The 26,495-nt window shown below is 41.2% G+C and overlaps 1 protein-coding gene across 1 annotated transcript; it reads right to left on the bottom strand.

The window, feature by feature from the left end:
* On the bottom strand, nt 1-24,896 carry LOC110300688 (arylamine N-acetyltransferase 3). The gene is made up of 3 exons (XM_021170945.1): nt 24,831-24,896; nt 24,547-24,708; nt 1-1,159 (listed from the first exon to the last, which is right to left on the bottom strand). Exons 2-3 carry the CDS (start codon nt 24,691-24,693, stop codon nt 284-286), a joined length of 1,023 nt encoding a protein of 340 aa, XP_021026604.1. The 5' UTR covers nt 24,694-24,708; nt 24,831-24,896; the 3' UTR covers nt 1-283.
* Nucleotides 24,897-26,495: the final 1,599 nt, after the last annotated feature.

Raw genomic sequence — 26,495 nt, 5'->3', positions numbered from 1 at the left:
CATCATTAAAACAATTTTATTGTGATTACATTTTTAATGGCACATTTCTTTAAAAGTCATTTAGTTACATAAATGGTTAATTTTGCAGAAAGAGCTATTTGATGTCTATGATTTTCTTATCATAATGTAGGGGACAGATGTTGATATACCAGTCGATCATTGATGAACTTTGTGATGATATCTCAAGGCTTCTTAGTCTGTCACCTAATTTGCATAATTTGATTGTTTTACATGAAAGAATAAGTGCATATAGAAACATTAAAGATCATTTCCCCTTATTACTCTAAATAGTAAAAAGGACATTACCACATTTGGGCACAAGCTTTGTCTCCAAGTGAATTCCAAAAACACGCTTCAGGACTTCTTCTATTTCTTCTTCCTTCAGAATCTTAAACTCTACCAGATCTATATTGTCCTTATAATTGAACTTCTTATAGGCAAGAATGGTGCCCATTAAACCATGGACTCCGTCTTGGGTATGTAGGGAACAAAGTGATGTGTTTGTCATCACAGATGGAGATACCTGGTAGTATGTACTTATACTCTGGAAATCTTCAATCGTTCGTGGTTCAAGAGTAAAAGAATATATTTTTCGATGTGTGTTCTTCTCAAGAAAATTAGAATCAATGAATTCTTGGTTTGGAACATATTCTTGTCTTTTAGTTTGTTCCAGGTACCAGGTTCCATTCTCTTCTGTCAGGTGGAAGATGGCAGGAACCTGAGGCTGATCCTTCCCAGATGTCAACTCCAGAGGCTCCCATAGCTGGCAGGAAAATGGGAATGCACTATCTACAATGTATGTTTTGCCACTAATGGTCACCTGTAGTAGAAGGTGTATCATAGTGTTACTATACTTGCAGGCTGAAGGGACATAAACACGTCCTCCTAACATTGTGGCCTCAAACCCTATCATGGTCAGAGCCCAGTAGAGAATATGGTTGACTTGAAGACACCACCCTCCCCGCTTCTTCCTCACAATTTGATGAAAGGTGTCCTCTAAGCTCAGTTCCATGGTTTTCCCACAATGGATGTTCAAGTTCTCAAAAGGAATAGCCCGTATCTGATGCTGAAGGATTTCAGTTAATGTCTGCAAGTCCAGTTTGTTGCTGGACTTCTGGTAACCAATTCTTTCAAAGTATGCTTCAATGTCCATGGTCCCCTAAGGCAAGGGAAACAAAACAATCAAATGTTACTATCTGCACTTGGAGTTCCTTATAAAGGTTATTTATCTCTTAAAGTTATTTAAGAGAAAATGTAAACACACAAATACAAAATTAGCTTTAAATACCTGTCATAATAATTACTTAAAACTGCTTAACAGTGTCTGTGAATCTAGAGAGAAAGTTTATTCATTTCTTCTATCTTCCAAGTATCAGAAACTAGAAATCTAGATTAGATGATGAGGCAAATGCTATGGTGAAGGGCTAGATGTGATTTTCTCTGTCATGAATGAGCCTTTCTCTGTCATGAAGGGTTCCCAATTGATGTGCATTAAATAAGCCCAGAAACTGTGCCTAAAAGAAATGGGAGTAGTTAGCAAAGGAACACTGGGCCTTTATTGTCCTTGATGTCCTAGGGAATTTAATTCCTACAACCTAGAGTCATCTGAGAGCAAAACCCTCACTAAGGAATTGCTTAGATACTATTGGCTTGTGAGTATGTCTTTGGGGAAAACTGTCTTGCTTATAGGTTGATGTAGTAAGCCCCAGCACCCTATAGGTGACACCATTCTCTAGGGTGATGGCCCTAGACTATATAAGAAAGCTGGCTAAGCATAAGCTCATGACTAGCCAGCAATATTTTCTATGGTTTCTGCTTCGTATTCTTTGCAGTCTTAACCTGATTTTTTTCAGCCACGGACTGAAATCTATAAACTATAATCTAGAAACCTTTTCCTTCCCTAACTTACTATTCATCATAATTTATTTAACACAGCAACATAGATAAGACTAGGACACAGATCACTCCATGTCCTATTAGAAAGTTAGGTATATATTCACATATTGATTGATGCACTCAGGAAACAAGTTACTAAATATCCACTAAGCATTTCCCACTGATATAGAGATGGAATGACTTTATCTGTGTTACAGAATATTGTTGTGATAAAACTCCACAACCAAGGCACCTAGCAGGATTTATTTGGACTTACAGCTCCAGAAGAATAAAAATCTCTAACCATAACTGGCAGGCATTGGTATCTAACATAATCAATATTAAATATTCTGGAACTAGACATGTTTAAATTCTGTGTAAGTTAAGCTGGGATTTGAGGTAAAATGCTAAAAGTACTCAGGAAGCAGTCTCCAAGAGCTGAATGGAAGCAGCGTTAGCATCTCAGGCTGGCTTGGGTAACCTCTGTACAGGTATAGACTTTTCCCCTTCACCTTGACAATTAACCTAGGAGAAGACTCAGAGGAAACAGTGAGCATATGCTCGGACCCCACTGACATATTTCAGAAACTGTACATGCTCTACTTAGCCTCACACAGCTTGAATTCAAGTATCATGGAATACCTCTTCTTCCTAGTGCAAATGATGGGCTAATTAAAGCACGACCTTTCTTGAAAACAAAAAGGTAGTTTTGAAAACTAAAATATAGAGGATCTCTAAACCTCATGACAAATTCGTGAGGGGATATCTGGGTCAAAAGGGAAATGTGTGGAAGAAAGAATGATGGAGATGTTATCTGCATCTTTAATTTACATGTGTTTTCATGTGTTTTGTTTTGGCTAAGGAAACTCCTCCCTCTCCCCCAATGAAATTTTAATGGGAATCCAATAAAGATGACTTAAAAGCAGATTGGTCCGAAGGTTGACTGCCTAGGTAGGCTATGTGGCCCTATGTGAAGGTGACTGTTCCCCAACAAGCCAGGTTTGGCCACTGGTTCTCACTAGGAACAACAAAAGAGCTAAGCTAACAGTGAACAGCAGAAAGGGAAATGTATTCAACACTGGGGAGAAGGACAAAGACATTCAACCAGCCCTCAAGTCTATTTGCAAGGCCCTGGCATGAGGTTTAAGCTTAAATAGAATACAAGATATATGAGATATGTAAGTCATAAAGTGCACCAGTGTCTCATCCAGATTCTCCAGCAAGGCTGGTCTTTACTGCAACATTCTCTCACAAGCAGTAAATATGCTCCATTGGCTGTAGATTCCTTCTCTGATTTCCCCCTGAGCAGGCACTCGTTTCTTCTCCCCAAAAGAGACTCCTGATGGAATTCTAAATCCCTGAGCACTATTGCTTTAACAGTCTGAGAGCCAAGAAATGGACACGTGTGTATCATTAGTATATTCCCATTTCTGCCAGCCAGGCAGGTTACATTGTCATTCGTGAAGACTATAACAGCACAAGTGCAATTATCAGAGATTCAGCTGGAGTCTTCTATGTGCACTTCAGAGATTTTTGTTGTTATTGAGAAGAGTTACAAAAAGCCAGGGGCTTGCTTTACTTGATTTGGGTGTGGTATTTCTTTGTCTTATTCCTTCTTTTCCGCTTGCTTTGTTCTCATCCACACTGAAGGCTACTGAATCATTAACACCACACTCCAGAACCCAAACAAGCCAGCCCTTTAACTATCTGGACAGAAAAGGCCTGGCTGAGTTGGCCAAACTCAAAGACCATTAACCAACAGTTCATAGTGTTCAGGATACCTACAACTCAGAGATGACTGTAATGGCACTTCCAGTGATGAAGGAGGAAGAGGGGTATTTCCAGGGAGCCCCAAAAAACAAATTGAAAGGAAAATAGTGTTTTAGTGTCCATAGCTAAGGATGGCAAAGGCCAAACGAAAGTAAATCTCTGGCAGAAAGTGGTTGAAGAGAAGATAGTTTTAAGTTCTTTCTGAGGGACAGGATAGAACAAAGTGTTTTGCAGGTAAGGCAATGGAAGAAAGGTCTTAGAGAACAGAAACAGCATTTCTAGAGAGATCTGGGGCGTTGTTAGTTGTGTCCAGAGCCAGAAACAGAGTCCTGAGCACAGACCATGGGTCTGACCCCTTTGTAGGAGCATTGCTCTTGAAGACTTCTGTGTTCTGTGATCAGGGACAAAACAACTAAGCGACTGATTAAAACAAGCATGGCAATAAAATCCAAAAACAAAACAAAATACATTTTTTGTCAGTTCTTGGAGAAGACACACACACACACACACAAACACACAAATACACAAACACTAAGCCTCCATCTCCGGAGAACTGGCAGGGACCTGGGAAATGTGAGCAGGTTTGACCCTTGTCCTTGCTGGAGTCCAGGAATCCAGAAATTGGGGAAAGGGAAGCTAGGCACCTGGTTCCTCATTACCTCCCCTCCTAAATGAACACCTGCCTGGAAGCCACATGGCCTCTGACCCCCGTAAGTCTTCATTTTCAAGAACTGAAACTACACAATCGTTTAGAAGATGGGCTGTAGTTGGGCCAGAAAAGAGTTTAGGGTCTCCAACTTCTAGGCGTTGAGGGATGATCATGAAGACTTAAGACCATAAGGAGAGTAAGAGGCAGAAACTGGCTAGTGGGTTTGGAATAGGGAACTGACCAGAAAACCTCTGAAAGTGTCCTTGGCAGTGGCCGCGTTGAGAGACAATACACTTCTACCTCCCAGAAGGTCCTGTTCCCAGTACAGTTACTAGTAGAGACGGCTCCACAGCTAAGACTGTTTGTGTCTCTGCTCTAACTGAAGAACAAATTGTTCTACTTCTTTCCATACAGACTAGAGCCAGAACCCTAGCACACTTGCCTGGACACTCACACCCTAGCACATTTTCCAGGTACTCTGGGTTTTCTCTTGATTTCTCTGAAGCCTCTACCTCCCTTCCTGTAGTCACTTGTCAACCTCCATGTCCAACTTAAAAAGCATGACTTTCCCCTCCCATCCCCTCCTACCTTCCAGCAACTGCCAAGATTTTCCCATGGTCTGCCTGGTTAGTTTTCTCTTAAACTCTATTATAGTGGTCTTTGAGTTTCCTTCCGAGTGAATTTGTAAATTCTTGTATTAGTGAGACTAAGAACCCACCAAAAAAAAAAAAAAAAAAAAATCCCAAAAACGAACAACAACAACAACAAAAATCCGGTTTCCCTGTCTCATTGGTTTTGTTCAGCTAGTATTTTATTAACACTAAGGACATTATTCTGACTTTTAGATGTCTTCCAATATACTCCATTTAAAAACCTATTTTCAAGACCTTTGATACCTGGTGCTAGCCCTTTGGCATCTACAGCTCTAGTTAATTTCTTTTGTTTGCCTACTGCATAGACTGAGGCTGTTTCTGAAGGTCCCCAGTGCCATGTGCTTAGGTGGGCTGAATAAACCAATTAAGGTCTCCATAACAGCACATCCGCTGAAGATGGCAGGAATTAGAGTGTCTGTGTTCCACTGGATCTAGAGGGCTTGCCTGGGGCACATCCAGTACTGCTTCCCATGTGATCCAAGCTACCAATCATGAACCATTGTTAAGTCTTTCTTTACTACCTCAGTCTTTCCTTTCCACCAGACTAGATGACAGTGCTACTAGTCACTCAGCCATCCCCTCTCACCAGTGTCTTCCAGCTGCTACATCACGATATCAGATACCCATTTTGAAATGTAACCTATTTTCTTTTTTAAAACAACTATTTTTATTACTTTAATTGTGTGTGTGTGTGTGTGTGTGTGTGTGTGTGTGTGTGTTTGTGTATGTGTGTGTGGTACATCCACATGAGTGCATAAGCCCAGAGAGGTCAGAGGTAGGTATGTGATCTTTCTTGAGCTGGGTTTATAGACTGCTGTAGGCTGCTTGATGTGGATGCTGGGAAGTGAACTCAGGTGTCCAGGAAGAGCAATATGAGCACATGGCCACCGAGCCATCTTTCCAACCCATAACCTATTTTGTTCCATTTCCTCCCTGGGTTTTCCTCCTGACTTTTCTGGTGACCACTGGCTGGAGAGGGAGTATTATCTAATACATCCATATTTGGAAGAGACAGGCATTTGAGTTGTTCACAAGCAAAGATTTATTCAGACTCTGAAATACAGGCCATGAACTTAGATCATGGACATTTGATATCAATATTTCATCAAGGAGAAACAACAGGTGAGGTTGGACCCCAGATTTCAAGCTTGAGGAATATAAAATAAGATAGAGTTTCCAAAACTCTCATTTCCTATCAAAGTTGTTACTGACATTATACTCGTCCATTGAAGAAACACATATTGAACACTTATTCTCAAACTGGCATTGAATTATACAGCTAAATAACCCTGTTTGCCTCTGAGGAAGTAGATCTGCAGATTTAGCCTATGAGCACCTAGCTGCTACAACGTTGAACTGAGATGTACATGAAGAATCTTTGTTTTTCCCCCATGACAAAGTGTGCTGGGAAGTTAACAGTAAAACTGGAAGATGAACAAGAACCTATATAGAAGCATTAAATTACTATTTTCTATCTTTAGTTTTCATAATTTTAGTTTATAAATTATAGTGAAGTAGGCACTAGTGACAATAGAATATGCAAAATATGTTACATCCTCATAGCATATGAGCATTAGAAAAAACAAACTGTGTAGCTCTTATACAAAGTTTAGAGCTGTCAGAATTTAGGCTTTTATTATTATTAATTTTTCATAGTATTCTATTAATTTTATATGAATATGTTTTAACATATTCCTCATACCCTTCTATTACCACCCTTTCCTCTTGCCTATAATCTTTATAGTACTAACATTTACTTTCCTCATTGCTATGATAAAACTATATGCCCAAAGCAATTGAAGAAAGGGTTTGTTTTGACTTACAGTTCAAGTGTGAGGCCACTCGTTGCATCCACTGTCAGGAAACAGAGTGATGAATGCGTGTATTCAGCTAGCTTTGTCCTCCTTATGTACTCCAGGAGTTAATCCATGGAATGGTGCCATCCACATTTAAGGTAGATCTTTCCATCCTGAAGCATAATCTAGAAAAACCCCTTACAGATGTACCCAGAGATTTGTTTCCATATTGATCCTAAGTCCTATCAACTTGACAACCAAGATAAAGAACTCCACCTCTCATCAGTTTGGTATGTCACACATCACTTCAAACTGTAACATTCCACCCCTGCCTCCTAAGCTTTCATTTCTTCTCAAAATACATTCAGTCAATCTCTGTACGAACCCATCAATGTCAACAGTCCCAACACTTCAAAGTCCAAAATCTAAGTCTACTCAGAGATTCAAAACATTCTCTTAATTATGACAAAGATATGTTTAAAACCCCTACATAATTCTAACATATAATTATACAGAGTAAGCATCCAAAACCACTCCAAAAGAGAGGAATTTGGACATAATAGAGAATGGTAAGACTAAAACAGGGCCAAAATCCAACAAGGAAAGCACCGAATCCTTCGACTCCATGTCTGGCATCTGGACCTCATGTCGAATTATCTGGCGGCCCGAGGGCTTTAGTAGCTCCGCTCCTCCAGCTCTGTGGTCTGCAGTACACACAGTTCTTTTGGGACTGGTTTCACTCCATGCTTGCAGTTTTCCTCAACAGAAATTCTCCAGTCCTGGTATCTCCAACACCCTGGGCTCTTCATTGCAACGTTGTCTTACCTTCTCAGCTTCATGCAATATCTTCTTAGACTCTCCTTGTAGAGAATCTAATCCTGTTATCTATTGCCTGGCCTTGGTGGCTCTCTCAAATATTTGTTTTCTTTTATTAAAAATATATTTTATATACTATTTTCTAATTATGGTTTTGCCTTCCACTGCTCATTTCATTTTTCCCCACCACCCCAGCTATCCTGCTTCACACCCTTTCTGTCGGCATCTAAAGGATGACAATAAAATTAACTACAACATGATAATGCAAAACCAAACAAATCAGAGTAGTACAAAATAACCAAACAAGAAAAAGAGGCAAAGAAAATGACAATAACTGCAAATAGATGTACATACACACACATACACACACATACACACACAGAGGAACTCCATAAAAACAAATGACACCCTCAATCTTGCATCACACATATCTGTAAAACTCACACACTATGTGGACTAAGCTCTCCTAGCAATGTTCCATAGAGCCTGGCCCCTTGGACCACACTTGTATTAGCTTCTGTGACTTGACCGTAAGAGAAATGCATCCATGGGCAGCTGCTTTCCAGTAGCTGGGGAATCTACAGTTGCATCTCCTTCAGCTTTCCTCTTTAAAATGGATTTACATTTTCACAAACTAGGGGTATGGGTTTAGCATGGCTGGTACAATGTAATTTTTAAAGGAAGAAAGCTAGGCCATAAACAGTGTGTTGTGTTGTAAGGATGTAGATTTGGATTTGGTAAAGAGGTTAAACACAAAAGTTTGAAGAAGCCCAGAACATTTCTCGTGTGGTCTATCATAATACCACCACCACCAGGAAGGTTCACTAGGAGGAGCTGGCTTTGGGCAGATTAATGAAGTGCTGAGATTCGGACAAGATCTGGCCAGATATTCAAGGTATAGATATCTGATTGATAAAGCAACACACAATATAACTAGAAGTTAGAACTTGGGGCATTGATTTTGAAACAAACCTGCCTCAAAGCCACTGTGGACAGCGTGCAAGAGAGTACAGGTAAGGTGGAGGGAAGAAAGGAGATTTCTATACAGGGTCATCAGGAGTTCTAATGAATGCTTTACTGGTCAGTGTAAAACTAAAGTCAACCATCTTTAGTGTTCCTGCCGCCATTAAAATGAACTAGATTCTTTATTCTTGTTGGCTCATGATAGTATAAAAAATAATAACATTACTAAGCCTGCATGCTTAATTTTATACCAAATAACTATTCAAAATTACCTTCCACTTTCACAAGATGATATTAACCTTGGTAATTTTAGAGTTCAGTGACATTTTTAGAAATAAAATCTTTCCAATGCAAATGGAAACTTAAGGCTGGGAATTTGGAATCTGTAAAAATTCAGATGGATCATTACCAAAAAATTACGTACTGAGAAAAAAAACAAATCAAGATATTTATCCAGACAGAAGTCGTGTCTCATTACTTAGTCAAGCGCAGTTTTGTACATGGTCATGTTCATCTGCCAAGCAGTGGAGAGAAGTAGAAATATGTATAGTGAAGGGTACTTCCGCAACCTTGTTCCTCATGATTGGGCTGCTGACATCCCACCATGTGCTGAATACAGTTTTCCTCTCAAGCAGGCTCAAACCTTAGTGATATCAACATTTCAGCCTGGGCAATTCATGGTGGGAGAAAAAACTGTGCTCCTGAAGCATTATGGGATATTTTACATCATCCCTGATATTGACATCTGGGTATCAGTCATACTCCCCATGATTGTAATAAATGAAAATCTCTGAATGTATTGAGAATATTCACATGGAGAGTAAATTGACCTCATTTGAGATCAGTAGCCTAAAAGATCACTACTCTTAGCTGCTACAGACTCTGAAGAAAGGTACGGGGAGATGACATTGGCTAATGTCATGGAGAACTGAAGCATAGATGCTGAAGGAATATGACAAAAGCTCCTAACTGGGGCAGTAAGGTAAAGAACGAAAGGATACCATTCATTTTTCCAGAGTGTATTTGTTGTCAGTGGGATGTGACTTCCTTGAGTTCTACTGTAGTAATTCTTAGAAGGGAGATGGGGGAGGGGGTGTCAGGACATTACTGATTCTAGAGATATAGCTTAATTTGGGGGGATGTGTCCTGTGGCATATTTGTTGATGATGCTGTTTTGTGTGTGTGGATATTCTGGGCATCCTATTATAACCTAAGCTTCCTGTGGTGGACTGGTGAGGATTTCTGGCTTATTTGGGTGGTCTTCCTACACAGTATGAGAGGAACACTTCATGAACATCACAAAGGGAAAGAATAGTTGACATGCTGAGTCTAGATCAGGGTTACTCCTTTACAATCTTCTTCATTATGTGACTTTAGCAAGACACTTCCATTGACAGTATTCCTATTTCCTAGTCTGAAATATTTTGTAACACTGTAAGGAGGGCTCCTATTCTTTCCTTATGTTTCTATGGTATCTTTTTGTGTCTGAGAGAGAGAGAAAAGTAGTTAATATACGTAAGAAAGTTAAAATAATATTGAGACTCTAAAAATTAGTGTATGCATTGCCCAAGGTCACATACCAGGAACGCTCACAATTCAGCTCTATTCTGTATTATAGAATGATTTCCATCTGTCCTAAATTTGTGTCTATAGTCAGACCAAAACTTAAGACAGATATGGTTTTGGAAGTGGATAATAGGTAGTGTTTACAAGAGTTTGAGGTGCATATGTGAAAAGGAGCCTACTGCCATGTGGACTGTTAGCAGAAATGTGGACAGCACACTGCTTCTATGAAAGCCTGGGGCAAGTGAGGGAAACTAATCCTTGCATAAGGTGGGATGTGACTTCCTTGAGTTCTACTGTAGTAAATCCTAGAAGGGAGATGGGGGGAGGGGGTGTGACACACCGGAATAGTCATTGGAGACCGACCTTTGTTTTCCTTTTTTAGCACAACTTGAGAGGGCAAAGGGAACTCAGAAAGGAATTGTTTCATGAAATGAAGCCAAAGCATGAAGATTTGAATGCTCTCAGCCTGACCATATTGAAAATAATGAGAAAGTGTGCCCTGTAGAGAATAAGCGGGAGTCTGAATAATGATCTATTATTGCATGCACATATGTATTTGTATATTATACATATTTATATTCCCAAACATAGCTGATTAATCCCATATTGTTAGCATTTTGCCTAGACTCCGCCCCACGGTTACTTGGCAACAGCCCGATGTGTAGAAAAGGTTGCTCTCCCCCTCCTCTCTCTTTTGCCTTCTTGCTCTCCCTCTGTCCTCTTATCCTGCTCCCCCTCTCTCCCCATCCCCCCTCTCTCCAAGTGCTCATGGTCAGCCTCTACTCCTCTGCTCTCCCTTTCTCTCTCTCTGCCTTTCTCTGTCTCTACTACCTTCTCAAATCCCCTCTCCATGCCCTGAATAAACTCTATTCTATACTGTACCAGTCCCTCAGGGGGAAGGGATGCCTCAGCATGGGCCTGCAGAGGCACCCCCTTCCCCCACACCTGACTGCACATCCACCAAACATTCTCTCTCCCTTTATCTTTTTAAAAAACACAACACATATAATACTACTTTTGTATATTTTCAGGGATGACTCTACAAAGATTGGTGCACTTGTCCCATGTTGTCTTTTAAGTAAAAGGAAGACTAGTCTCAAAGGTTTTTCAGCGTCTGCCACAGTCACCATTGGAGGTCACAACTCCATGCTCATTAGAATAAAGCCAGCTGGGGGCCTTGTAACTAGCAACACATTGTGACCAAATGCTATTTGGTATTTTGGAACTAGCATATTTTAATTCTGCACTCATAAAACCTGGACTTAAAATAAAACAAAAAGCAGGAAGCCCTGGGAATATTGCCAGTGAAGGGACTAAGTGAAAACTCTCAGCTCTACATTGATTTGCCACATCTCTGTTGAGTTATTGGCAGTTTCTTTTCAGCTCAGTGTCAGCATGGCAGAGCCCTCAGTGTAAACAACTATAAAGCCCACTGAGTCTCTCCTTACCTGTCTTAAGGGAACATAGGTTGACTTTTAGTTTTAATTTAAAAACCATAAGATCTTCCATAAATATCCTAGAAATGATAGGAAAGATAATTTTAGATGATAACACTACTTTTATTTATTTATTTTAAAAGATAATTTTGTGGTTCATAAATTATGAAGGGTACCTCAGTGTTGGGAAGATGGCAAAGCCGTAAGCTGGCTACCTGTGATGCACAGGGAAATACAGAGAAAAGATAATGGTACTGGAGGATAGAATACCATGAGCTCTATGCTTAGAGGTCTGGGGAACTACTAAGAGTAAATCCAGAAAAATAAATCAACCAGATGGTTAAAACCCTGGTTATATAGAGGAGTAATGAAGCACATTTTATTGCGTCTATTATTATTAAGATATATCCCAGACACATCAACACTCACTAAGTAGTGGTTGAGCCTTGTATTAGTTACTTTTCTTGTTATAGGACCAATTTCCCAAAAGAATAAACTGAAGAGTTTATGTTTTCTCCCATTTTGAAGGGATCTAGTCCCTCATGGAAGGGGACACAGGGCAGCAGAAGCCTGAGGCAGCTGCTCACATAGCATCTGCAGTTTGGAGACAGAAACAGAAAAAAGGTTGGGGCCCAGTTCTCTTTGTCCTTTGTATTCAGTTCTGGACCCAAGTCCATTGGAAGGTGCTGCCATATTCAAACTGTTTCCTTTTCTCCTACTTAAAGCTTTCTGAAATACTCTTATAGATGCAGAGATATTTCCTAGGTGATTCTAAATCCAGTCAAGTCAACAAAGACAATTAACCATGTATACCTGGTCTTTCTGAGTAATAATAATAATAATAATTAAACAAGACCAACCTCATATGTGTGTGTACCTGCAGTCCAGAAGAGGGCATCAGATTTTCTGGAGCTGGAGTTATAAGTGGTTGTGAGCTGCCAATGAGCACTTGGAATTGAACTCTGGTCCTCTGCAGAGAAGTGCCCTGAACCACTAAAGCCATTTTTCTCATCTACCTGTTCCTCTTTTTAAATGTCAGTTTATTTGGAGATATTGAAACAGAATAATAAATGTAGGGTATGTCACTAGAAAGGAAGAAAAACTATGTGATCAAGGAATCTGTTATGTTAACTTTTTCTAGCTTCTGAAAAGATTAGGGAGTCTAAGATAAACGCTGGGAGAATGCCTTATCTGTTACAGTAAATTCAAGAAAGAAAACAGTTGTAGAAGACTAGAACTGCACAAATATGGAAATGCCTAAAAGAAGGAAAGGACATTATAAGTTTGGGATTAGAAGGTAAGATTTAAAGTGTAAAAATAATATGTTTTAAAAGATGTTGAATGCAAGAATGAAAGCAAGGTACATCACTAGATCTTTACAGGAACCTTGCAGTAGGGCATGTAATATGGCCTCCATTATAAAGAGCTTAAAATTGTCTTGAGAACTTGTGCAGTTTAAGGGGATTTAAAAATCAGAAAATGATGTAAGAATTAAACATTGCAAGTACAAAGTTAATGATCAACTAAGATCTCTATAGACAGCACAATCTCACCCCAGTCCCTGTGAATGACAAGCTTACACCCACACCTAAGGCTCAGGGAACATCGAAGATGGGAAGGGAAGATCATAAGAGCCGGAGGATCAGGGACTTTGCCGTGAGCTTGTGTCTCCTAGTAACATGTAAAACCACACCAGAAAAGAATCAGTAACATGGCCTCCCAGATGTGAGCTGAACAAGGATGCCACCAGCGAAAGACCAAACAGCTTGGGGAAAAGCCCTGGAGGCACCAGTCGGTCCTTCACAAAGAACTACAAGCAACTGAGCAAAGTGGAGAGTAGAGAGGTGGCCCTTTCAAGGGAAGAAAACACTAAATGGTTGTCCAATGACAAATGGTCAACCTGAGAACATAAATATAACAGTACGGATACATTATATAGATTCAACAGGCAATACTTTGTGTATATGTGTGTATATGTAAATGTATGTATATGTACATGTATATAGAAATACATAGATGCATGCAGTAACAATTGATGAAAAAAGGGGCCATGAATTTGAATGAGAGTGAGGCAGGGAGAAGATTATGGGAGGGTTTGGAGGGAGGCGAGGGAAGGAAGAATGTTCTAATTAAAATAGAATCTTAAAAACAAACTGAAAAGACAGGACAAGCTTGGTATTCACAGTAAAGGCTGACAAGGATGGCATACTATTCCCAAACTAGCTACAAGGAAATCAACACAGAACGGATAAGGGACCATCCTCTTGGAGCATCCAAAGGACAACATTCACAAATGGGAGAGAAAAATGGGTGAGAGCAGGAGAGGGACTGCAGAAATCAGATCTGATAAACAAGAGAGACAAGATTCTGGGCAAGCCTGATTCTATGTGTTTGACATTGGAATATATTCTAGTCAAATTATAGAAATCCTAAATTAAAGAGTTATTTAAGCAGCTGGCAAAAGAAAAAAAGTTCCTTTGTACGAAGAAAAGATCCATCTGGCAACCAACTATTCCACAGAAAGATCCAAAGGTGAAGTAAGGGAACCTGTCTCTGAAGGACTGAAGGGACTGGGACCCTATTTGGCTAGTGTCCCATTGAATGAGGAAGGTGTGCACACAAGGGCAACCTCAAGCATGAAAGCACTCAAGAAACTTAACAAATCCGGCTTTTCCTGATGATGGCTTCCTCTTCATTAGCCAGCAGATGAATAAATCCAAAGGACACCCAAGAAAGAAAGAGGCCACAGTACCAGACCACAGTGAGCCTTGGCTCCTTTCATATAAGACGAAGGTTAAAAAGAGCGGATGAACATTGTGGAAACTGAGCGAACATTTATCTTATGCAGCAGTAGAGACTGGAAATCTGAGACTGGAAAGACTGAGAAAGACCAGAGAAGACCTGACCAGTATCATCAGCAATGATTTTTGGGCCATTCAAAAAGTTAGTGAAAGGAGCGGTTCATCAGCTGGGGACATAGGGTTAGGACTCTGGAAGAGGACAGCCTGTTGGGATGCTGTCTGCAAGTCATGTGGATCTATGGATTTCCCTCGTGATTTTCTGTGATCATGCTTGCCTTATGAGCTTTTATCTAAGGCCCATGCTCTCCCCCAGAATGCTCATGAACCTCCTCAGCTTCCCTGCCCTCTTTTTCTGAGAAATGGAGAACCATTCAGTGTGCTTCTTGAAAGGATTGGGCCAATGACTTACACAAGGTCTTGAAAGCAAAGCTACTTTACATAAAGCCTGGACAAACTTTTGAATTATGATAGATAGATAGATAGATAGATAGATAGATAGATAGATACATACATACATACATACATACATACATACAATCAGCTTTTCCCCCAGAATTCGTAAGAGACTCACTTATAGATACTTGACCTATGTCAGGTTTAGGAGTAACTAATCTAAGCTATTTATCTTGTATTTTTGAAATGCTATATGAAAGAAAGTCAATGTAGACAGGCTGAGGCCTCTTCCAAAGGAATTTCAGAGCCATTAGAAAGCATTTAGCTTTTCTCTGCTGACCACATGGATACTTGTCCAGTACTGATTAGCCAGCATTCACAGGTGGGTCAAAAGGGGCTGCTTGCCTCTCCTTGCTCTCTTGCTCTCTTGCTTTCTTGCTTTCTCTTGCTCTTTCTCTGCTTCCCTTCCCTCTCTCTCCCATTCCCCTTTCCCCTCTCTCTCCACGTGCTCATTGCAGCCTCTACTCGTCTACTCTCTCTATTTCTCTCTCTCTATTTCACTCTCTCTATGTCTCTCTCTATCTCTCTCTCTGCCTTTCTCTGCCTCTACTACCCTCTTAACTCCCCTCCCCGTGCCCTTAATAAACTCTATTCTACACTGTACGGTCATGTGGCTGGTCCTTCAGAGGTAAGGGATGCCTCAGCATGGGCCCACTGAGGCACCCCATTCCCTCATACCTTACCACAGAACATAGCCCATCCCCTCTCATTTTTATAAACACAACACTGGGAGAACAGGCTAATGTACAGAATTTAAGACTTTATGATATCTTCACCCTTCTTGATTCTGTTTCTGTCTCTGTATCTTTGTGTGATGTATACATATATTATACATGTATTTATCTATTCAATTTTATTTGTCAAACAATCTTTATTTTCCCCAAATGGAGTTATGAGCAGATGTGCAATACAGAATTAAAGGCAGGTTGGGCCAAAGGAAAACCATCTGTGCTGTACCTGAAGGCCACAAGTAGCCCAAGTGTAAGTAGGAGGGACTCAGCTGGCATGGTCTTTGTATCTTCATCTACTTCTGTTATTACTAAATAGAACGACAAAGAGAGCTAGTGATTAGTGCTCGTGTCAGTCTCTGTATCAGTGTATTTTCTACCCTTTCTCATATTTTTCTTGGACCTCTCCCACAGTGAAAGGCATAGCTTCTCACCACATTGATACTATGAATCTATTTCCTACCAAACCAGCCCTTGACCATCTAGAGAACAGGACCCGAGAAATTGGTCATATAGCAAGGCCATCACTCAGCAGTCATTACAGCTTACAGGAGATCTGCCTTTCAGCCCTGGTTCCCTGTGCCTCTCTTTCTTTCGTATTCAAAGATCACCATAGGGTATTTGCAGACAGTACAAGAGCCACTGGGAAGGGACAGGGGAACCACAGCTGAGGAAAATAAATCCCAGGGCAGGGAGCTGAGAGAAAAAACTACAAGGTTTCCATAGGGGATAGGATGTTGTCAGCTGCTAGGAGTCTGAGGAAATTCAAGGAGGGGCTGAAGAATGGTTTCAGAAATGAGCTAAGCAATGCACTGTTCTGGGCAGGGTGCCCAGAGCAGACACAACACTTCATCCAAAGCAGAGTTTCCGTGGGTTCCTTACTCCTGGTGCTCTTTGAACCTCACTCCGCTAAGATTGTGTAATTAGTGTTGAAGGACAATCCTTTAATCGCAATGAAACTGAAGCAGTTGATTTCTGTGTCATTGAAAAATAGTGGACACCCGCACTACTAACATTTCTTACAACTTAATTTTTCCCAGGAACACCTTTACACCTTATAATAAATAATTCCACGAGAGACATATGTTAGACCATTAAGTTTCTTATTAACTAATATAAGATGGGTAGCGCTTGCTATCCAATTCCACTTGTCCTCTCTTGATTAATTGTGTCCTTCCAAGACAGACTCTACTGGGGATATATGATAGTGAACACTATCATTAAAATGACCTTGGTTGAACCTGACATAGCTGTCTCTTGTGAGGCTCTGCCAGAGCCTGACAGATACAGAAGTGGATGCTCACAGTCATCCATTAGACAGAGCACAGGGTCCCCAGTGAAAGAGCTAGAGAAAATACCCCAAGGAGCTGAAGGGGTTTGCAGCCCTATAGGAGGAACAACAATATGAACTAACCAGGACCCCCAGAACTCCCTGGGAATAAACCACCAATCAAAGAAAACACATGGTGGGACTTGTGTCTCTAGCTGCATATGTAGCAGAGGATGGCCTAGTTGTCCATCAATGGGAAGAGAGGCCCTTAGTCTTTTGAAGATTCTATGCCCCAGTATAGGGGAATGCCAGGGCCAGGAAGTAGGAGTGGGTTGGTTGGGGAACAGGGAGAGGGGGAAGGGGATAGGGGATTTTTGGAGAGGAAACTAGCGGGATAGCATTCAAAATGTAAATAAAGAAAATAAATAGATAGATAGATAGATAGATAGATAGATAGATAGATAGATAGATAGATAGATAGATAAAATGCCCTTGGCTGTCCACCACAGAGATTTAAGGTAATACGTATTAATAAAGACACCATACACTTTACACGCACAGGGTCCAGAGAACCCTGAACTGTAACTGAACTGAATGCTGCCTCCCTGAGGAATAGCTTTCATGGTACCAGAAGGTACCATCCAAGCTGCTAATGAAGGAGACAACCAGCAGCCCTACCTAGATATGATGCCTATGAACCACATTAATGACCAGGATGGCATGATTACTCTAAGAGCACACATACCTTGGTGGTATCCAGCTAACTGGATTTAAGGTCCATTCAAGAAGAAGAAAACCATGCCTAGTACTAGAACCATAACCAACTTCCCAGGGCTAGTGAATTCTTGGGTCTTGGAGGACAACCTACAACCACTACTAAACCACGGTAATCTCTAACTGCATTCTAAATATTTGTCCTTAGTCCCACAAATAACTGTAGTACTAAGATCCATCAAGAAAACTTCTCTTAACAGATAGGGACCAAATAGACTCCATGAGTAACTCCCATTTTACACATGAATAAAAGGAGTTTAGAGGAGCTCAGAGATTTGTTCAGGTCCTCGTGGAGAAATAGAATGCTCAGTGACTGTTACGGTCACTGGACAGTTTGAAACAAGCCTGTCAGATTCACTGGTGTCCCACAAAGTATTTACACCAATACTTTCTAAGCATGTGCCACTCAAACATTTTAATCAAGTGAGTTTGAAGTTCAGGAGCTATCACTTACCTGATTTCCCTTTAAGATAGGAAGAAAGCCCAATTTAATAGGCATTGCAAGTGAGTCAGGGAGCTTCAATTGAACCTGCACCCAGGAAGTAGGCCAAGTGATGTGCCATCTCTTCAAGTCTGTGGAAGTGCTCTAACTAGCTGTGAAGTCCTCTTTTCATGGACTCTAATTACAAACAATCCTCAGGTTTTTGCAAACAGTAGCTGTTTGAGCCTTAGGTTGCCCAGTAGATTTTTCTTCAAATAATCTCACTAAAAAGAAGAGTTTACATTATCTGATAGCTCTCATGTTTCAGGCTGTGGGGAATGTACCTTGTATGTCACATTATTCCTGCTGTGCTGAAGCCTGAGGTCATACATCCTATGTCTGAGCAGATCCAGCATCCCATAGGAGGCAGAAGAGAAAGATGGAGGCTTCAGGGCACATTCACTCCTAGCTTACTCTTACTATTACTTATTGCATATAATAAATAGTCTCTCTTTTCATTTTTCTTTCTTTTGTTATAAGACTCAGGGTTAGAATACTGACAAGAAGATTAATTAACCAGAGAGTTAGTGTTGAGAAAAACAGATTGAGCTTGATTGAGGGTGGGGGAAATGAGGAAGGAAGGGAACACCTTAGTACCTCCTTCCACTTCTCTGGGAAGCATGGAGATTGGTGGACTACCTGAGAGAATCAGCGATTTTCCAGAATCAGCGATTTTCCAGGACCTTCAGTGTGATCATCTGACCCTTTCAGCCCAGGAGTGTAAACAAGTGTGATCATCTGGTCCCTCCACCCCAGGAGTGCAATACTTGTCAGGACATGGGTTTTCGTGTCTTGAGAACAGAGCATTCTTTCTAGCCAGGCTTGTGATCTGATACTGGTTCCTGGAATCAGCTTGTAATAATAATGATAATAATTAACAGCCAGGCTCTGAGTGTGAGAAAGAGAACAGAATGAAATCAGATGGAGTCACTGATTACGGCACACACTACAACTCACCTCACTCTATTATCTGTCCATGCAAAGGCAATTTGTAATGATTGAGTTTGGTACATGTATGTGAGAAGTAGAAGCCACATGCTCAGTTCAGTTTACAGTTTTGGTTAACACTAATGATATTGCTCTTTACCTCTTGAGGTTCCAGGGATGTTTCCCTCTATACTCTATTTTAAAGTCTGTCTTTAGGAGCAGTTGATGCCTTATGCTAACCCTCTGGCACCAACTATTCTAGTATAATTCTCTGCTATGTAACCCAGCAGTCTAGAGATCAATGGCTCTCAACATTCCTAATGCTGGAACCCCCAACTATGAATTATTAGTAGCACCAGTATTATTTTGGCACTACTTCATAACTGTATTTAGCTACTGTTAAGAACCATAGTGTAAATATTTTGGGAAATAGAGGTTTGCCAAACAGATCTAGACCCACAGGTTGAGAACTACTGCTCTAGATCAAGGTCCACATTGTCTACACTTGAATAGGCTGGATAAGCCTTCAAATGATGCTCCCTGGGACCGCACCTTAACCTTTGATGAGATGCTTTACCTGCTGCAGTTGAGTTGCTCAAGGCTATTCACGAATGTTTCCCAGGGCTGCTCAAGCTGCTTTTGTTCACAGGCAACCTATCAATCATACACCCTTTGTATATCCTGAAACTACTACCTTTCATCCTTTTGTTCTTTCTATTCAGACCAGGCGTCCCCACCCCATACACCAGTGTCACCCAAGTGTTAAGTAAATATACCAAATAACCCACACTAGAACATAACCTATTGTTCAATTCTCTGCTTTTGTTTTTCCCTTGGAGGCTGGAGGGGGATATCATCTAATTGCAAAACTGCACTTTAACCTTTAGCTACTGGGACAGGCTCATGGAGAGGAGGAGCCAGCTTGGGACAAATTGATGAATTGCTGGGTTTTAGACATGATATATTCTAAATATTCATAAAATTTAGATATCACGTATCACAAATTATGGATAAGATTAATGCTTGGGACATTCCTTTGAGGTCAGCTCATTTGAAGCCTTTATTTGTGGGAGAGAATGACATGGTGAGATCCCAGGTTAGGAGGTATAAACTGTTATCTGGTGCAATTTTTGGGTATTTGACCTGACAATATGAAACAGAGGTCACACAATATATTGGTGTGGCTGTGGACATTAAAATGAACGAGTTTATCTTCTTTGGTCCACAATGATATTAAAAGGAATAATAACATCTATAGCATCACTCTACATTTTTACCTTGCACCAAACAACCATGTAAAGTGAGCTGCTGTGTCTCAAGATAGCAGTTTCAGTAGTGTCCAGTGATGATTTTAGAGATAACAAACATTTTCCCCTTACACATAAGGAAGGAAAACTCACATAATCCCTGAAATTTGGATTCTGTAAAATATCTGAGAGATTGATTTTTCTTACTCTGAAGGACTACTTACACTGAAGAAAAGCACACCAGTGCACATATACAAACAAAATAGCCTGGCTCATTCCTCAGGCAGGCATGACTTAACATGTGCTCCTGGTTCTCTGCAAAGCTCCAAGTAGAAAACTGTGTAGTCTACTCATCTCTCCTCATCCTTCTCCCCATTACCCGATCTCTGACATTCTACTCTGTGTTTAAGACAAGCACTCCTTTGCAGAAGTCCCAAACATTGGCAATACTGGTGTCTAAGGTTGTGTTAAACATTATGATAGGTCAGCTTGTAGATTATAGTACATATTTCACTATCCCCAACCTCTCTCTGCCAAGTGACAGTAACACTGTTTCTCTTCTCTCCACATTGTGCCAACTAAAAATATCTATAGACACTGTCAAATGTCCCACTGGAGGATAAGTTTTCCCCCATTAAGGAATCGTTGCCTTAAATATGAATATTCCTGAAGGGTGCTTCCAGTCTTTGTGTAGAAAGGAGCAAAAGAAACCCACATCGCCAAAGCACCGATCTGATAGGAGTGTTTACATAGTACTTTGGTGGGGAAGGTAAAAACAGAAAGAGCCAGAGTAGCTTTGAACAACAAGAGGACACTACCCATCTTGCTATGGGTGGTGTGCATGTGTGTGTGCGTGCCTGTGTGTATGCCTGTGTGCATGCCTGTGTGTGTGTGTGTGTGTGTGGTGTGTGTGTGTGAGATTAGGACATTGCCTATCATACAGAGATGTGGTTCATACTTACTTGATGCTTCCCATGATGCATTTGTAAACAATTCTCTCCTGTGTGTGGTATTGGATGCTATGGACTGCCTTTATACAACCTTAGCTTCTTCTGGGTGGAACTGGTGAGGATCAGGTGTCCCCACCCCACACACCAGTGTCACCCAAGTGTTATGTAAATATACCAAATAACCCACACTACAACATAACCTATTGTTCAATTCTCTGCTTTTGTTTTTCCCTTGGAGGTTGGAGTTTTTCCCTTGGCTTCCTTACCTGTCTCTTCCACTGTGACATGAGGCACACACTTCATGAAGAAAGAGCTCTGGGTGGTGAATTTCATGATCTCTTGAAGAAGATTTGAAGAGTTAAGGATGGGGTTTGTTTTCTCCTTTGTGCTTAGTCACACATGAGAAGACAGGGAGAGCTACTTGAAGCTACTGTGAGTTGAAAACCAGTATGAGAAGATTTGGAAATGCTTTGCCTATCTGTGCTGAAAAAAAGATGAAGAAGTAGATTCTAGAGGGATCTCAAAGGATTGGCCCAGATAACTAAGGGCTGAAGAAATGAAGACTGTGACTCCCAGATGCAACCAAATATCTCAGTGCCACTTTCTTAAGGTCAGCATCACAGTAACTGCCTCTTGGATCATCAACCATGATGTCATTGTTCTGGTGACCTGGATTTTAAAGATGTGACCATTATTGATACTGAAAAAGAAAAGAGGAGTAGTCATTCTTGAAGCCTAAAACCCAGTGGAATTTCTTTTGTCTTTGAATTTGCTTAGAGAATCTTTATTTTTTTTTCTCTCCTTTTTAAAAGGGGAGTATCTACAATTTCACTCTTTGTATAGAAAACAGACAATCTGTCTGATTTTATGGGCTTACAATGGAACTGAAATTTTGTGTCTGGTAGAATTGTACCTCAATGCTACCCTCATTGTAGATTATATCTAAGTCACATTGGACTTAGCTTTGATTTGGGCATGCATTGGGAGTTATGTGGATGTTAGAATATAGGGAATAGGTTTTGTAAACAAGAAGGTAGTGAATTGGTGGGGAAGGTACTAGAGGGAAAAATGTTGTGCATTGAATTATAACCACGCTCAAATACTTGTGCTGGAGTTCTAACCCAGGCCCAGCCCACCTTTGAAGCTGATGATATTTGAATTAGGTCTTTAAAGAGAAAACTAAGATTTCTGGACTGTAGTCCAATGTGACTCATGTTCTCACAGGAAGAGATTGGGTACAGACAGCATGTAGACTGTCAATTGTGATATGATGGGTAGTAAGAAACCTCCAGACATCAAGCCTTCCAACATCCAGGTCATGGACTTGTAGCCTCTGGAATGCTGTACTAAAGTATTTCATTTATTTTAGCTGGTGTGTGTGTGTGTGTGTGTGTGTGTGTGTGTGTGTGTGTGTGTGTGCTACTTAGTTCTCATAAGGAAATACAACTGCATATAATAACAAACTACCATTTGAAGTAGCCATCAAATCTGGCGTATCAGAACCATGCAAAGCTTGTTCTTAGGACTGGGCCACACAGACTTATCTGGCACTAAGATACTGTTGACACCCACCTTTTTCACAAAACTGTCCCATCAGCACTCAGTCCTGAAATCTCAGCTTACAGAGAGGCTGGGTACAGAAGAATGAACCAACTCAGCGTTTATTTTAGAAATGACGGCTACTCCTTCCATCAGTAAACATGCATACGCACTGACACTGGTGTTCCCAGGCATCTGTTCTCTGCATTATTGATATCTCATGGCCTGGTTAACTATTAAAATATTTAAATGAGTCCCAGACTCCAAACTCCACTGAACAAGAATGTAACATTTTTTATGCTTTTTAATTAGATATTTTCTTTATTTACATTTCAAATGTTATCCCCTTTCCTAGTTTCCCCTCCATAAAACCCCTATCCTCTTTCCCCTTCCCCTGCTCTCCAACTTCCCCCACTTCCATTCCCAGTCCTGGCCTTCCCCTATACTGGGGCATAGAACCAGTACAGGACCTAGGGCCTCTCCTCCCATTGATGACCGACTAGGCCATCCTCAGCTAAGAATGTAGCATTTTAAAGTCTTTTCTGTAAAGAAAAGACAAAAATCCAATGATTAGAAGGCAAGCGGTGAGCTTAGCCTAGCCACTGTTCAGACAAGAGTTCATGTGGATGAAGAATTGGCAGCTTCCCAGAGGAACAGTGCTATGAGCTGTTATGGCAGAGATGGGGGTGTATGGCCTTTGTCAGGAATCAAGGTTTGACCCTTTCTCCTGGCTAGGACCAAAGCATGTTACGAGTCTTCATTTTGTTTATTAAAACAAGCTCTGTGATTATTGGTCTATAAAATTAGTCTGGTTTGGTGCTACCTATCAGGGAGACTGGAGGGTTTGTTTTAGGTTTAAGGTGGAATTTAAAGCTTTTTATAAATGTTGGCTAATCAAAACCAGCTCCTATACATGGTGTTTGTTTCACTGGCAATTTTGCTTTGAGCACAGTGCTCACTTCTTGTGCCATGGTTTAAGTACTTTTCTACAAATACAGATGGAGTCATATGTGATTTTAAAAAGGATTTATTTGTGTGTGTGTATGTGTGTGTGTGTGTGTGTCACATGTGCCCCACAGCAGCCAGAGGGTATATATTCATATAATGAAGATGTACTTATTTTTATATCTTTCAACCAAGGTGTGCTTAACACTCAGTAAGAGCCAGTCAACAGAACCTCTTCACATAGGAGTGGGAGATTACATAAAGCAAACAGATACACAGCACCCCAGGATGGATCTGTAATCACCACCCATATTAAATGCAATCCGATCACTGAAGGAAGGAGCTGTTATTTCTTCCTGAGAGACCTGGAAAGTGTTTTCACAGGAAATCCATATTTTTGTGTAAATATGAAAACACCTTTGAACTTATTTGTATTTTTTGTTCCCGTGCTGTCTTATTCACATTGTTAGAAAAAACAAGTTGGAATCAAGAAATGAGGAGTGAGTTGGATGAGGAGAGATGGGTGGAGGGCCTGCAGTCCAGAGGCGGCACTCTGGGAAGTTATGAGAAAGGATATAAATGTGGATAAGGGCCAGATTTGATTTCAGGTTTCAGACAGCTTGGCTCATAGTAATCCGTGGAGCTCAGATGTCACCTTCCTGTGGAGCAGCCTCTGAAGTGCCAGTCAGAATTAATCCTTGTCCTCTGCCCAGAAGGAATAAGGCGTGTGTGGCGGTAAGCAGCAAATGTTCTGAGGCAGCACAACTTGTGCTCCCCCCTTCAGTTTCCTCTCCGGAGAAGTCGGACTTGTTCCTTTAACTCTCATCTCTCAGGGGACCCAACACAGGAAGATGCCACCAGGGAGTGTTGAAACAATGTTAAGAGTTAGCAGTGTACTGAGACTCACCAGCTGGGTCCTCTCCAAGCGCCCGACAGCCACCGCCTGTCCATCTGCTACTCTCCTTTCATGTCTGGGTCCCTGAAGGCTGATAGTTCCTGTGACAAGAGGCTGGAGCACAGCAACCCTGGTGGCTCTTCTACAGCGTTTGTTCATAGTCTGAGATTCAGTCTAAGGATTCAAAGCCTGTTACACAGTATCTACTGACTTCTTCACCTTAAAATTGGGGGTTTTGCACACTTAGGCACCTCGGAGTCCATTTCCCTCAGTCAGAACTCTCAGGGGAGGCTGACCTGGCCACCTCCAGGAAGTACCAGCTGGCTTCCTTCACTCTTGTTCCTCCTCCATCTTAGGTCTCCCCTTCCCAGCAGGGCTGTCACACAGAGCATTGTGGGTAGCCCGGGTGTGCCAGCCATATCCTCTAAGGTGGCCTGATCAAGTAGTCTCAGCCTAGACTTCATTGAATCTTCTACCTGCTTAAGAATTGATTCTCTTCCTGGCTCTGGGTTTGTAGATAGGACAGGAAAAGTGCCAATATCTAGCATCATCATAGTAAAGGCATGGCCTGGAGATCTCAGAACAGGAAGAGTTCTTTATTAATTTGCAAACGATGGTGGGGCGGAGGGGTGGGGGTGGAGACGTTAGGATCATTTATGTCTACAAAGCTTCCCTTTTCACACATCTGCCATAGTATGAAATGACAAAGAGAAACTATGGATGCCGCAATGGAGAATTAATCTCTAGGCCCTTCCAGGGCAGGACTGTCTGCTGATATGAGTTCACTTTATTGTCAAGAGACTGGGTTCAGACAAGATACTGCTTTATGACTGGTGCTAACTTATTCATGTGCATGCGCACTTCTCACTTACTATGCACAGCTCATGAGTCAGGTTGAGGCTGCAAGGGCTAGAGGCACCACATTGCTGACAGGTCATGATGTGGTTAAGGTGTGGGCAGGCGGCTTGGTAATGGACACAGACATTTTGGAACTGTTTGTTGCAGTGGCTGAAAGTTGATTGTGTGGATGACTCCCTGGAGGATTTATCTTTTGAGCTGTTTCCTCCCCCGAACCCGCCCCCGCCACCGCCCCGCCCCTGAGTTGTCTGGAATCTGTGTGCTAGGACACTCTTCTGACATAAGTCTGAAAGTAAGTCGACTTCTAATGATTTGAGAGCTGACTTGAGCCTTTGGGTCTACATTATCTATGCTCCCAACTTATCCTATCTTGCTTCACTACTTGACCAAAACGAAGAGAGGTCCCTTTACTGAACAGGTGTGCCTTTACCTACCTGCCCCACCTCATCATGCCCTGCCTCCTGGGGTACTGTAGTAGCTCTGTGATGAACTGAGAACGCAGGCATTCTGTCTGCTTCTTTGCCTGCACCTTTGTTCTCCAGCTGGCTATTTACTGCCATAAATAACCTCTTTCAAGCCTTTCTTTTGAATTCCTCTGTGACTAGCTGATAGCAAAAACCTCTTTTTTTCCCCTAATCATAAAAAGCCACTAGGTTCATCCGAATCTCTTTCTGTGCCTTGTTCTTCCACTTCTAAAATTATAAATCTAGTGGCTGGAGATCCAATACACATGCTGTGTCTTGAGGCTAATGGATACGGATTATGCTCTCTGATCAGTGGGGGCACTGATCAATGCTACCCACATTGTTGATGATATCTAAGTCACATTGACTTAGCTTTGATTTGGGTATGCATTGGGAGTTAGGTGGACTACAGTACCCCAGGAGGCAGGGGATGAGGTGGGGCAGGTAGGTAAATTACATGTAAGAAACATATGTATCTGGTCACTTTGGAGTGGAAGGTGACTATAATACTCCTATGTCTGCACATTGTTGAGAAAAAAAGAAATTCAAAGATGAAATGTCCACTTGTATCTAGAATCAAACTGACCTAACTGTCTTTTGTTCTAAATAGTTTTGGCTGTTGGACTTCGGTGAAGAGTG

This window comes from Mus caroli, chromosome 8 (genome assembly GCF_900094665.2).
Source record: "Mus caroli chromosome 8, CAROLI_EIJ_v1.1, whole genome shotgun sequence".
In the NCBI taxonomy this organism is placed as follows: Eukaryota; Metazoa; Chordata; class Mammalia; order Rodentia; family Muridae; genus Mus; species Mus caroli.
The sequence above is the reverse complement of the archived record's forward strand: the minus strand, read 5'-3'. Positions and strand labels throughout refer to the sequence as shown.

Excerpts from the sequence above, each read along its gene's own strand:
- LOC110300688 (XM_021170945.1), bottom strand. The coding sequence starts at position 24,693 with ATGAACAAACGCTGTAGAAGAGCCACCAGGGTTGCTGTGCTCCAGCCT. Across the intron at positions 1,160-24,546 it reads GCTTGGAGAGGACCCAGCTG|GGGACCATGGACATTGAAGC; the intron begins GTGAGTCTCAGT and ends CCCTTGCCTTAG.